The sequence below is a fragment of the Salmo salar genome, chromosome 11, assembly GCF_965601325.2.
Source record: "Salmo salar chromosome 11, fSalSal1, whole genome shotgun sequence".
Lineage (NCBI taxonomy): Eukaryota > Metazoa > Chordata > Actinopteri > Salmoniformes > Salmonidae > Salmo > Salmo salar.
In genome coordinates, this window is record NC_138301.1 from 110,808,342 (window position 1) to 110,823,342 (window position 15,001).

The 15,001-nt window shown below is 40.0% G+C and overlaps 2 protein-coding genes across 2 annotated transcripts; both read left to right on the plus strand.

Annotated features, from left to right (window-relative positions):
• Positions 1-1,972: 1,972 nt before the first annotated feature.
• Positions 1,973-2,964, plus strand: LOC106563672 (protein EOLA1). The gene is made up of 2 exons (XM_014129455.3): positions 1,973-2,543; positions 2,666-2,964. The coding sequence occupies exons 1-2, from the start codon at positions 2,285-2,287 to the stop codon at positions 2,878-2,880; spliced, it is 474 nt and encodes a 157-aa protein (XP_013984930.1). The 5' UTR covers positions 1,973-2,284; the 3' UTR covers positions 2,881-2,964.
• A 1,572-nt stretch (positions 2,965-4,536) lies between these two features.
• LOC106563671 (high mobility group protein B3) lies at positions 4,537-8,123 on the plus strand. Its single transcript, XM_014129454.3, has 5 exons — positions 4,537-4,668; positions 6,204-6,406; positions 6,558-6,703; positions 6,945-7,119; positions 7,265-8,123. Exons 2-5 carry the CDS (start codon positions 6,257-6,259, stop codon positions 7,397-7,399), a joined length of 606 nt encoding a protein of 201 aa, XP_013984929.1. The 5' UTR covers positions 4,537-4,668; positions 6,204-6,256; the 3' UTR covers positions 7,400-8,123.
• The last annotated feature ends 6,878 nt before the right edge of the window (positions 8,124-15,001 follow it).

The following is a 15,001-nucleotide window of genomic DNA, read 5'->3' on the forward strand; positions in this document are numbered from 1 at the left end:
ACATAAACTCCAAAGAATGAGAGAATATCTAGCAAGTTTAGCAACTTTGACTTTGGTTTGACTGATGTTACAAATGTTGTGTGATTCGACAATGCTGTACTCTCTGTGCGCCCTGAATGTACTCTGTCGAGACTAGCCTACTTCTGAAATGCGCTGAATTAATTGAGGAACATGACAACGCTATGAATTTATGAATGGCCTGTTTCGCAGTTACACTGTCATTACTAAATATCAGTTTAATTTGCTCTGAAATCTTTAAATAGTGACGCAGCCAAGCCGACAAGGTGGCACAGTAACCATGTCTTGGTTTAAACCCCTTTAAATGGTTTTTGCTGTATTCCCCGGGACTCTAGGGATAAATATGAAGTATTCTCGGTATTTAAACTTGGTAGATTTTCGGGAAAATATGAAGTTGGTAGTATGAACATCTTTAGAGCACCTACAGATGGACCATCCTGACTATCCAGATAAAGTGACCAAAGGCACTCTTATATCATCGTGAGTTTTTCTATTGTTTTGACAGTGGAACAAGACGAAGATCCTTTTTATTTATGTGATATGATATACTGTACAGTACTTTTTATTTCCCTTGTGATGTTTTGGCCAACAAAATCTCCAAAGAGATTTTAATATTCAGATGTCTTTCACATGATTCCAGTTGAAGGTGCATTATATGCGTGTCAGAAGTTGTGCTAGCAAATTTCCCAAACCCTGTGCATCAATGCTTGGATGATACTGTACCAAGATCATGCTTATTAGGCTAACTGTTTTAAATCTAAGATTAGCTTGCTACTTGGGGATATTTTCTTATGTTTTATTAAATAATTTAACAGTTTGAGTAACATTTGTTGTAATATAGTAGTGTACGATATAGGATTATACCCTAATACCCATGTGTATTTGGATAGTTTTGCGTTCTTGAGGTCTTGTCCTGTGTATTTAAGTTACTCAACAACCTTGTCCCTCTAGCAACCCTTTTTATATGGCAGGATGACATCATTGTTGCTCCTAGTTGTTGACCTTTTCTGTTACCATAATTGATCTGATTCAGGGTGCACAACTTCACCTCAGTTCCTACTGGTGTGTGCTGTTTTTTAGTTAAACCACCAGCCGGCCTCTTCAACCTTGCCAGGACTGCATTGGGTGATGAGTAAAGGAGAACCTGCAGTGCTGCTTCGATATCATTTTACCTGTGTAAAATGCTTTCTTGGTGAAATTCTCACCTTAACACAAATGGTACCCCCCCCATTCCCCTTTGAACTTCTGACATATCCCATTGTTTGTTTTGTCTATGTTCTGTGACCACTCTCTCTCGGCTGGCCTGAGAGTTAAGCATTACTTATTTGAAAACACATTTTTGACTGGGGATGGACCAATGGTATACTTTCCCCTCTATTGTACCTTGTTTCTTGCCCTCCACCATACACATTATGTTGCAATATAGCTTTTTTTTCCTTCTTCTTCTGGCAAGCACTTTAATACAAATGTTAAATATATACTTGCTCCAAGTGACTGATAACTAACCAATAACAAACAATAAAGTTATTTAAAATTGTATCTGGTCATCATTTCCATGTCTTGTAAAATGCATTAACCTTTATTTCAAATTGAAAGAATACTTTTTGGAAATCATTTTCTGTTTTAACATTGTATACTTGATTGCTGATCGGTTGCAATTTACAACGAAAGGGATAGTTCTGGATTTTGGCAATGAGGCTCTTAATCTACTTCCCAGAGTCCGATGAACCCGTGGATACCATTTTTACGTGTGTCCAGTATGAAGGAAGTTATTTTCGCGAGCCAATGCTAACTAGCGTTAGCGCAATGACTGGACGTCTACGGACGTAGAACGCTAGCTATTATGGAATGAATGGATGCCTTGGACTTGTGAGTCACTAGATGGCACTATGCTCCCATTCTAAACATTTTGGAACTCTCATTACCTTCTTGAGACGTTTTTGTTGGATTTAAACAGGAAGTGTCTATAGTTAGTCTTGTAGCTCAAAATTACGTTTACGGTGCCTCGAGGATTTGCAGAGTTAATTGCATTTGTTATACCAAGGTCTCTAGACAATAGTCAACCATTGTTAATTACAATTACAGTCGGATACATGTAGCCAGCCAGAGATTAGTGCGACAAGCGCAGAACCTACAAAAGGGGTCGATTGACTGCGTGATTATGTTGAGTGCAACAGCCATTTGTACTTACTAGCGCAGTATCTTACGAGTGGTTTAGAGTGATAAAATACCTAGCATCTGGTTGTAACATTCACGTTGAGTTAAGATGACATTACAAGTGGGTTGCCTATCATTCAGGCAGCCGTACGCGGGGTTAGTACTTAATGGTGTAAAAAGTATTGAGACACGTTGGCGCCCCTTGTTGTCCACAATGGAAAACTGCACTCTAGCTATTCATATTGCGCAGAAGGACTGGGAGGGCGACCAGTGGAGAGACATGCTCACCAATACACTTGGAATGAGCCATATGCAAGTAGAGGAGCTTCTGGCTTCAGGTGACAGATTCGGCCGTGGAGTCGTGGCAGGTAAAACAGTACTTTTGAATGACTTAGCAAGTGGGGAAGGAGGACATACACAGCACATCTCAGGCTTGATTTAAACTAGAGTTGATGAATATCCCCAACCCCCTGTCATTTCCTTGTTTCAGGCTTGGTGGAGGTGGGGGAGACTTGGTGCTGCTCTGACAGTGTGCCAGAGGAGGATCTGAGGGAGATGGAGAAGGCAGCAGTGCTCACTGGGCTCACAGAGAAACACCTCACACAGCTGTCAAACCCACGCTGGCTCAAGGAACCCCTTTATGCCAGAGGTCACAAAGACATTTGGACAGTGGACATCCCGGTACAATTACTGCCATCTGCGTAGAGTAGTTATAAAATAATGTATACTAACACGTTTCTAGATATGACTCACAAGCTTTAAGGTGGAATAAATTACCAATGGACTGCATTGTGAATGTGATTGTATATCCTGCATGTCTAAAACTCTTATATTGACACCATAACTTTGTTGCAATAGGCATTTATTATTAATTTAAATCTATCTGCAGGGAGAATGGGAGGTAGGGCAATCATTAGAGCTCTGTGAGGTGAAGCCTTGGGGGTAAAAGAGGGTGGGGATGCCATTCCTGCCATCACTAGTTGTAGACCGAAGGTGGTCATGTGGGTCTGGTGCTGGGCTTGACAAGATGCTTGGGAATTCCTCTGAATCTGCAACTCCCCAGACATCTCTTTGAGGACAGAGATCAGCTTGGGAAGTAAGCCAGTGCTGCGGCTGCTGGAGCTGCTGCTGTCATCACTCCTCTCAGCCTCCTGGGCTGGAGTGCAGACGTCTGAGACCAACGAATGGCTGAAGTGCTTAGGAGTGGAGCTCTGCATTCAGCCTAGTCGGAGTTGCATTGCCTGTGTCTGCCAAGCTTGGGCTATGCTGGTGGCCAGCGCTGTTCTTGTTGCTGTTACCCAACTTCTCCCTCCTGTGCCAAGTCTCGTGCATTTGAGCAGCACACATCTCTTCATTTGGGGTAGGAGATGTTTGAGTCCTTGGCAGAAATTGGGATTGCAGTAGTATTGCAACAGCAAGGTAAAAAATCAGTGTCGTTCAATTAAGTCACATGTCAAAATGTAGACCTTGGAAACCACCACAACACCAACGTAGACATCTAATGATAAGATGCTAATTCTACTCTGATTTCAGAGGACTCGTCTGATGTGCCAGAGCGCAGAGTAACAGATGCATTCAACACCCATTGAATGTGGCCGGTGTCAGTAAACGTCCGCAAAAAAAGCGTAATTAAATTGTTGCCAGCAGCACAGTTAGTCACCAACGCTCTGGATAACATAAACTCAGCTTAACCAGCTCTGCTAGGGTAAGAAAAATGGTCAGTGAGGAATTCTCTAATTTCTGCCTGGAAATAGCTAGCAAGCTAGTTTGGGTGCTTGACTGCCGTTGTGAGTTCAGAATGCTCGGATCAACCCTACTCCTCAACCAGAGCGTCCACTGAATTTACGAACGCCCAGAGCACACTCTGAGCGCCCTCTGGCACTCCAGAGTGGATTTTCGAACGCACCCAGTGTCACAGTTCAGATTGTTACATTCCAAATAAAACGGATCAAACATTCTAGGTCTGTATATTTGGGGGAAAGATAGGCACACGATAATTATTTATTTATTTCACTATATTGTAAGAAACAAAATGTCAAAAACAAGCCATCCACAGAATGTTAATGTCTCATCCTTTCTCCTCTTCCTACTCATCCCTTCATGATATACGTGTGTGGTACTTTACAACCAACACAATGTGTAGCCTATATAGGCCTACATTTGTGAACATTGTGTTCATAAAACCCATTTCTAAGCCTATACAGAATTCGATTACTGAAGGAAAGATGTTGCATATTGTAAGTTTACATAAACGTTTAGCTTTGACAAGAGGCTTTGCTGTTGGTCCAATTGAAGTTGGGATGTCATGAATATATATTATGTGCTCTCCAAGGTGCTAACCAATACATACTAGTGGAGGTTCTTTCAAATATGTGAAACGACTATCCAATCAGACCGGTCTCGTAGTCAGCTAGCGCGAGGCTGTGTATGGTACTCAGCTGTTAAAGGGAAGGACGTCGGATCGTGTGACTGACTGCGCTCAAACAAACACAGGTAGGCAGACGACAGGGCCTATTGAAAACAATTGTTTGGAATATATTGGCATCCTATAAGAAATTTATATTTTGGCGTACTTTTTCCTCATTCTTAACAATGTGTTCATATTTCTATTCATAAAGTTTAATTATTGGCCTTTTTATATAAAATGATTCTGGTTCTTTGGGTAGATTATCGAAACGTAACATTTGTATATTGAAAAGCATTGGCATTTGTTCGATTCAAAGTTGTGATTTATTTTGAAAAAAATTACGTCCTTTTTATATATTTATTATATATATATCATTTTTTAGACTTTTCATTATCGAGCATATAAGTGCATTAAAATGGCTGGCCATTGAACGACTACAATCAGCCATCAAATGTTATTTCAAGACTGACAATCTAATGAAACGACACCAATTTGTTTTAATCTCCGATATATTTTCGTTCCCTCGATGTCGAAAATGTTATTTCGTTTCTTTTGCGTTTCCTTCTGGTTTGAGTTTGCTGTGTTTGACTCGGTGCTGCCATCGCTATACCAGTCATGGCTGGCTTGTACAGCCTTTGTTACTGACAGCTCAGCTGTGCGCCGGGCGGTGCTTGGAGAACTTTGACAAGCTGATGTAATGTCCGCGTTTTGGAAAATAAATGTATAGGCCTATAGAAATCGAAAGAAGCCTTTTCAGTTGATCAAATTATTAAGATCAGAACGCATGTATTGCGTTGACATTGTTCCCGTGCCATTTGTAATCCGTGGCTGTGTATGAATGGCTTTGTTGTTAAGCCTTCCCCTAGCAGGGAAGCCGAAGCCATTTTAGTCAATGCACTCCTATAGGCGATCTACCCTTCATTCGGCACCAAATACAGTCCCCATACAAGCGCCTTTAGAATTGTGTTAAAATGTGGTTAATGGGTCTATTTGTGAAGGAGAGCAATACAAAACACGAAATGTTGATAAAATTAAAGGACAGTTTCTGTCATGAGAATTTTTTGCACAAAATGGAAGATGAGGAATTCGCTTCTAACCGCACGTAGGCCTATATTGAGTTGCATCACCGACACATGCACTAAAAATAATTTCAATTAGCCTAATATCGGATGTGCGGTTTGACGGTGGATGACTTGAGTAGCCTAAATATCTCTTCAATCAACTAGCACATTTCTACTTTGAATTTAAAGTAGAATTCATTTAACAATCCAGGCAGCATTGCTATCTAAAAATCTGCTCTAACAGGCCTACTTTAAGTACTATTTTAATCTACTTCTTAAGCCACTGTGTGCGTCGGCGTGGGCTAACCAACAAAATACGATTAAATCAATTAACTGTACAATAGCTTGATTTAAAAATATTTCAAGGTGCAGTCGTTGACATCTTCATACATACCACTAAACTTGTATTATGGGAATAGCTGGGCATCTTGTCTTGAACTACTTAAGTATAAATTGTCAGAAAATTTGTCCGTCATAGAAGGATCATTGTGATGTGCTTTTGAGTTCCAGACTCCGGAGAGAGAGCGTTTTAATTTAGCTTTAATGTCTTTGTCTTGTAGGAGCTGGTGGACGATATTCTAGTGGTGCAAGAGAACATCCACCATTTTTCAGAATGGCAAAAGGTGACGCTCGTAAACCGAAGGGCAAGATGTCTGCCTATGCCTACTTTGTTCAAACCTGTCGAGAAGAACACAAAAATAAGAATCCAGAGATCCCAGTGAACTTTTCAGAGTTTTCCAAGAAGTGCTCTGGAAGATGGAAGGTAGAGGAGTAACATGAAACGTTTTAGTATTTCAGTGTGAAACAATTTTGTCATGATCATTATTTTCCAACATAATGGTACTAGGCTAGCATAGTTCAGTCATATCCATTGCTATGCCATCTTAACATTTTACTTGCCACTTGTTTTTCAGACAATGTCTCCAAAGGAGAAGTCAAAGTTTGAGGACCAGGCCAAGCAGGACAAAGCTCGCTATGATTCGGAAATGACGAGCTATGGTCCTCCTGGGAAGAGGGGCAAGAAGGCACTGAAGGATCCTAATGCACCAAAGAGACCTCCGTATGTCTCTTCCTAAAACTCTATAATCATCTATAGAATTATGTTAATTATTTAACTACCATCTTGCACTGTTTCACGTAGGTGTCTTCAGATTCATTTTAATTAGTTGTGCTTTTGAAGCAATTTGAAGTGATATTGATTGCATATTGATATATGCTGCTTATTGTAGACAATTCACAACAATATGGTTCCTTTTCAAGGCCTGCAACAATCTGTAATGACTACGTTTCTTCTCTTACAGATCGGGATTCTTTGTTTTCTGTGCTGAGCAGCGCCCCAAGATCAAAGCCCAACACCCAAACTTTGGCATTGGGGATGTGGCCAAGAAGCTTGGTGAGATGTGGAACAACTTGACAGACTCCAATAAGCAGCCATATCTTGCCAAAGCCAACAAACTCAAGGAAAAATACCAAAAGGTAATGCCATTGAGAACTCTGTATTTGTCTTAAATGTGCAATTTAATGGGATTTTACCACTGTGCTCTGACTGGTGTCACATGGCAAGGAATCGCTAGCTAAATATTGCAAAAATGGTGGATTAAGACTTGTTTATGGTTTCTAGGATGTGGCAGATTACAAAGGAGGAAAAGTGGGTGGGGCAGGAGCCTCTAAATCAAAGAAGGCTGAAGACAACGATGATGATGACGATGACGATGATGATGACGAGGATGAGGATGAGGAAGAGGAGGATGATTAATCATCTTTGACAAATTAGAAAATGGTATTGTGTTTGGATAAGACACTGGCTGGTGAGCAGACTCATCTGTAGGGTACAATTGTCCTAGACCAAAACATCAAATTGGTTTTGAAACTATTTTCTCCCTGTAGTTACTTTGTTTGTCCTTTGGGTCTTTAACACTGTGCTCTATCAGTGTTCTCCTGATCCCTTTTTGTTTTTCTCAGTTGAACAAGCCTATTTAAAGCAATAGCATAAGAGTTCATACCCTTTAACTCCTAAAAGATGTCTAAGGTGGCGTGTGTGTGCTACCATATGGCTATTGAAATAGTTTTTATTTAATTGTTCTATTTTATTGGGATGTTCATTTCATGGAATTGTAAGTTTGTGTTTGAGGGATTTGAACCAGTGTTTATCTGTATCTAGACACACAATCCATAGACTTCAGGCAGATGTCCAGTCTGACAACCAGGTATTTAACATTGCCCTGACCTATTATAACAAAAACCTGTGCTTGAAGCAGGGCTGATCCATTTCACTTTATGGCTGAAAGGAATGATGAATTCGTTTTTTTTGGGGGGGGGGTTCCATTTGATTAAGTGGAATTACTTTTTAGGTGTGAGGATGTCTTCCTCTTGACTGACATTGACACTACATCTTGACGAGTTTGGAGTTTCTTTGCGCCTGCAATTTTGTTTTGTATGTTTAGGATACCTCTGGTTTAAAATAAATAATTACATTTTTACGTTCTGTGTGGCTCCAAATTGATTTCTTCCCTGCATTGAAAGGACTGCACTTTTTATTTTTATGTTGTGCCTTTCTTTAGCTGTAAATTTATTAAACTTTATGCAACGTACTATTTTGATATTACACTACTGTTCTTCAGTAGTGACTTTGACACTCATTTGCCTCCTATTAAGAGGAAGAATATGTGAACTGCAGCCCATCTCTCCCCACATGCAACGGACAAAACACTCAGCTGAGTGGAGTGGTTCACATGTTGGATAATAACCTGCAAAAGAGCAACAAAAGGTTGACTGAAATGTACATCCATGACCGACGCAATCCTAAACCTCACTGCTGGGGCAGCAGACAAGTAACGTTTTTAAATTAACATCAAACTTATCAATAGATTTAACTCTTGACAAGTCTCCTGACTTACGACGTGAGGTTGTTAAATGGAAACATCTAGTGAATGATGCCGCTTGACAGGGTGACTATCAAAATGTCACCTTTTTAACCATGACCATGGAAAAGGTTGAGGTCTCTGTGTGGTCCTTCAAGGTGACCCTGAATCTCTTACAGCCAAGATCCTTTTGGATTGCTACCAGGGTTGCCCGGTCTCGCAAACATTTTAGCCCAATGACATCTTAACCTACCCACAAGGCATGTTATTACAAAATTAAGAATGTTACTAGAGAAATCACCCTTATTAAACTCCAGATCATTTTGTCAATTGACTGGTATGATTAAGCAATAAGGCCCAAGGAGGTGTGGTATATGGCCAATATACTATAAAAAACAACCCTTAGCCATGGTATATTGGCCATATATCACAAACCTTATCAAATTGTATTGGTCACATACATGTGATTAGCAGATGTTATTGTGGGTGTAGTGAAATGCTTGTGCTTCTAGCTCCGACGGTGCAGTAATATCTAACCATTACACAACATATACACACAAATCTAGTAAAGGAATGGAATTAAGAATACAAAAAATATATGGACGAGCAATGTCAGAGGGGCATAGAATAAGATACAGTAGAATAGTATAGGATACAGTATATACATATGAGCTAGGTAATGCAAGATATGTAGACAAAGTGACTAGTGTTCCATTTATTAAAATAGCCAGTGATTTCAAGTCTGTATATAGGCAGCAGCCTCTGTGTTAGTGATGGCTATTTAACAGTCTGATGGCCTTGAGATAGAAGCTGTTTTTCAGTCCCTCGTTCCCAGCTTTGATGCCTATCGAAGGTCTTGCTCAGCCTCAACATCACAGGAAAATGTGGTTGGTTTATTAAATGCTGCACAATTTAGAATATTAGTAGTAGGCTATGCCTACTGCAAAATACCAAAAGGATAGAATCGTTATGGGTCTATGCATAGGCCAAACAGATCAACAGAAACACTTCTTTATTCAGGAGAATCGCACTGAATTAGCCTATTAATTTCAGTGCAGTTACGTTCTTACGTATAACCTTAGCCTAAACGTAACCGAAAACACCCCAGCCTGTTTTGATCACAGATGATCAAGCCTGAACATTTCAGCTGTTTGTCATTGATTTAGCCCACAATCACCTACATTCTTAATCTGGATTTTCACAAAAAATATCCTGACTAGGATCCTGACTTTTCCCCATGTTATATTTGTTATCAATTAGGCTAAAAAAAATATCACACACAACACCTTCATGTTACTCACCTTAGATCACAAAGTCAGCTAATTTCCACTGCATTCATACGCAAATACATTTGATTCATACACTGGCTTGTCTGGCTGGAATGTTTTTATTTTAAACAGGCCTTTCCTTATCTACACTGAAATAATATTATTTCAGTAGTCCTGGAGCTATGATTATGACATTTAAAAAAAAAATCATAATAATTAGTACACCCTTGTGGTTGAATATATATATATAGTATGTCCTACTGTAGGATACAACAAATAAGGTTGAACTAACAAATACCATCAAGGGATACGTTACAATTTACTATAATGAACATCTTGTGAAACAGTCTGGCAATATTTAAGATTTAATCTGGCAATATTTAAGATTTAAATATATCAAAGTTGATATTTTTTTGTTACATGTCAATTTACTTTCTGATTTTTTTGTCCACTCATATGGCAATCAGACTGAAATACTGAATTCTGGTGTGTGGAATAGAGAGGAAGTGGGTGCTGTATGGATGGTAGGTTCTGCCTGTCACTTGTTCTCAACAGGCAGTCAGTATCGGAAGGGGGACTCGGAGACTGCAAAGTCCAGGCACTGCTGCTCTCTTTGTTCTGAGTGTTTGCTGTGCTACTGTTTTTAGTTCATCTGTGTATCTCACATTATGTGCCGAGTATGATAGTTTTCTTGCTCTTTCTTAGCAGAGAATGACATTACATCATCGACAGCTACTGTTATTGTCATGAAAAGTTGGAGGGTGGTTGGTAATGGAGGACATCAGGTGGATCCATGTCTGGGTGTTAGGCAGAACCCCTGGGTCCTGGAGAACAGGAGCTGAGTAAAGGGAACAGGGTAGGAGACAGATGTAAACAAGCAAACACACATGTTACAGGTTGATCAGGTATATAAAAATAGTCATTGAATGATTTAATTAAAATGTTTGATTTGACATGCAATAATGTTAATGGCAGACAAATGTATTATTTCTTACATTATTAGGCCAGAAATGTGTTTTGTGTTATTACATACATACAGCCAGGAAGAACTATTGGATATCAGAGCGGCGGTAACTCACCAGCATCACGACCAGGAATACGACTTTCCCGAAGCGGATGCTTTGTTCGCACCCCCCCCAGGGCAATTAAACAGATTCCAGAGGCCGACCCAAAACAACGCCGGTGGTGGAGAGGTACTCGGAGTGATCTTCTTCTAGTCCGACTTAGGAGGCGCGCACACCACCTACCGCTTCCGAGTATATTACTCGCTAACGTTCAGTCTCTGGATAATACAGTTGATGAGCTCAGGGCGAGGGTTTCTTTCCAGAAAGACATCAGGGATTGTAACATACTCTATTTCACGGAAACATGGATCTCGGGATATACTGTCTGAGTCGGTCCAGCCAGTTGGGTTCTCAGTTCATCGCGCAGACAGGAATAAAAATATCTCCAGGAAGAAGGGCGGTGGTGTATGTTTCATGATTAACGACTCATGGTGTAATTGTGATAACCTCTAGAGGATACAATCCCGCTAAAGGGATTGGTTGGACAACAACCAGTGAGATAGCACGGCGCGAAATTCAAAACAAAATTATCTCAAAATTAAAATTCAAGTATTATACGGCATTTTAAAGATACTCTACTCGTTAATTCAATAAACATTGTCCGATTTCAAAAAGGCGATATGGTGAAAGCAAAACATTAGATTATTTTAGCATAGCACCTTAGCAAAAAGAAAAAGAAAAAAAAAGCAATTTTCCAAGCACGATAGCCATCACAAAACCAGATATACAGCTAAAATTAAGCACTAACCTTTGACAATCTTCATCAGATGACACTCCTAGGACATCATGTTAGACAATACATGCATTTTTTGTTCAATCAAGTTTATATTTATATCCAAAAACCCAATTTTTACATTGGCGCGTGACGTTCAGAAAATGTTTTCTCCCCATAACTTCCGGTGAATAGGCACATTTAATTTACAGAAGAACTCATAAACGTTGACAAAATTTATAGCAATTATTTAAAGAATTAGAGATAATCTACTCCTTTATGCAACCACTTTGTCAGATTTCAAAATAACTTTACGGAAAAAGCACATTGTTCAATATTCTGAGTACAGAACTTAGCCTTCAATGCTAAGCTATACAGTTAGCCTACAACCACGACACATCTCTAAAAATATGTTCGAAATATTTACTTACCTTTGCTGATCTTCGGCGGAATGTACTCGGATGGGCACCCACTTCCACAAGAAATGTTCATTTGTTCTGCAAAGTCCATCATTTATGTTCAAATACGTCCGTTTTGTTGACCCATCCAGAACACTTTACAATGCCATGTGGCGTGGACGCAAATCCATAGACGAAATGTTCAAAGTTCCATTACCGTTTGTAGAAACACGTCAAACAATGTTTACAATCAATCCTTTAGGGTATTTTTTTACGTAAAATTGCGATAATTTTACAACCGGGCAATAGGTATTCATCCCAGAAGAAAAATAAAAAACAACGAAGTCACGTGCACGCGCGTCACAAGACACCTCTCCTCAGACTGGCCAGTGATTGACTGAGCCACAATTTTCTGCCCGGTAACAGGTGACGGTTAAAACCAGTTCCTAAAGATTTTTGACAGCCAATGGAAGAGTTAGGAGGTGCAATGTAAATCCTATGTCACTGTAGTTTTTCAAGGGATTCAAAACAAAAACTACATTTCTAATTTCTCCCACTTCCTGATTCAATTTTTCTCAGGTTTTTTGCCTGCCATATGAGTTCTGTTATACTCACAGACAGACACCATTCAAACTATTTTAGAAACTTCAGAGTGTTTTCTATCCAAATCTACTAATACTATGCATATTCTATTTTCTGGGCCAGAGTAGTAACCTGTTTACATTGGGTACGTTTTTCATCCGGCCGTGAAAATACTGCCCCCTAGCCCCAACAGGAACTCAAGTCCTTTTGTTCACCTGACCTAGAATATTATCTCCCAAGATAATTTTCTTTGGTTATTGTCACGGCCTTGTATATCCCTCCTCAAGCTGATACCACGACGGACCTCAAAGAACTTCATTGGACTTTATGCAAACTGGAAACTTTATGCAAACTGCATCCGGGATGCCTACAAGGCTCTCCCCCGCCCTCCTTTCGGCAAATCTGACCATAAATCAATTTTGCTCCTCCCTTCCTATAGGCAGAAACTCAAACAGGTAGTACCCGTGCTAAGGACTATTCAACGCTGGTCTGACCAATCGGAATCCACGCTTTAAGATTGGTTTGATTACGCGGACTGGTATATGTTCTGGGTAGCTTCCAAGAATAATATTGACGTATATAATGATACGGTATAGATGTTGTACCCACTGTGACTATTAAAACCTACCCTAATGTCATGACGTTGCCCTCTTTGGGAACTGCGAGCACCATTCCCCTCTCTCTGCACCATCCCCCCCTCTCTCTCTCTCCTGCACCCAGGCTGCTGTTAGGCAGGTCATAAATTCCTGGAGGAGATTCTTCCTCATGGCCAGACAGTATAGAGAGAGAGTGAGTTTTCATAGAGAGAACAAAGGAACTTCTCCCACCTCACAGAACTTGAGAACTGAACAATATTCATGTTCTGGAGAATGTATAAATGGTCGGTGAAGTTCCTGGAGAGAGAGTTTATACAAGAGTCTCAGTTGTGAGGCTTGCATCTAATTGCTGTATAAAATGAATGAGTAAAGATGAAACTATGTGAAATTATATAATGTGATTTTAAACTATTTAATGAAGGAAACTCCAATTCCCTTTGGAGTTTAACTAAGTCATGGGCCCGCCCCATGAGCGCAGACATTAATCTGGCGTCATGGGACCGCCCCTTTCTGCTCTTCCGAATATAAACCCCACCTTAGGAATTTATCTTCAGACCATGGTTCTCTCAATTACGAGAGGGCTAAGGTTTGAGTAGAGACCATGCTTCTCTCAATTACGAGAGGGCTATGGTTTGAGTAGAGATCAAGCTTACCTCAATTATGAGAGGGCTAAGGTTTGAGCCATTGCTGAATTCTTAACCATATCACGTGGTAAAACTCTGAGACTATCAAACCCACAGAATAAGAACAAATCTTTGATACTAATTACTAGTCTGCAGCTAGGAATTCGGTATCATTGAACGCGAAGACCGACAACCGCCGAAACATCTATTCTATAACAACATTGCTGAATGTTACTCTGAACTATCCATTCAAACCACGGCAGAGAGATAGAGGGCGGACAAACTCTCCAACAGAAACAAACTTTCCAACAATCACGAGGACACACTGAGCGTAAATATATATATTGATTGCAATTATTCCTGAATGAGTGAGCGTTCATGTGCAAAGAATTAGCATTTCAATTGTTATAATTATCAACTTTGTAGTGTCTCATCTCAGTCGACCCCCTCTTCCCTTTTGTCCACCAAGCCGGGATACCGGTTTATCCCACTAGGGAAACTCCGCTATCATTTCCTTGTAACTATATCTACTGTTTGTTTGTGTGCATTTCTGTGACTATTTAGTTAGTAAATGAATGATTTAAGACAATTGATGTATGGATGACTCATAGTGAAGACTGGGTTTGTGCAGATAACCAACAATTTACAACGTTTGGAATGAGACTAACGTGAGGTAAAGAATAATTCATTAATTGGAAGACTAATTGATCAGATATTAAAATATCTGAAAGTTATATTAGGAAAATTATAACTTTGTAATCTGAATATTTTCCTTGGTGCCCCGACTTCCTAGTTAATTACAGTTACACGATTAAGTTAGTTTAATCACGTAATAATAATTACAGAGAATTTTTGATAAAAATACGTCTTCAGTTTAATGATGCCAAAGACACAACACTAACTAGAAACCGGACTAACTGCTTTTGTAGTCCAACCAGACTACAAAAGGAAAACAAGCCACGTCGCGGACACTGAGGTCTTGCTTCCGGACAAGCTAAACACTTTCTTTGCCCGCTTTGAGAATAACAGTGCCACCGACGCGGCCTGCTACCAAGGACTGTGGGCTCTCCTTCTCCGTGGCTGACGTGAGTAAGACATTTTAAGAGTGTTAACCCTTGCAAGGCTGCCGGCACAGACGGCATCCCTAGCCACGTCCTCAGAGCATGCGCAGACCAGCTGGCTTGTGTATTTACAGAATATTCAATCTCTCCTTATCTGTCAGCTGTCCCCAAATGCTTCAAGATGGCCACCATT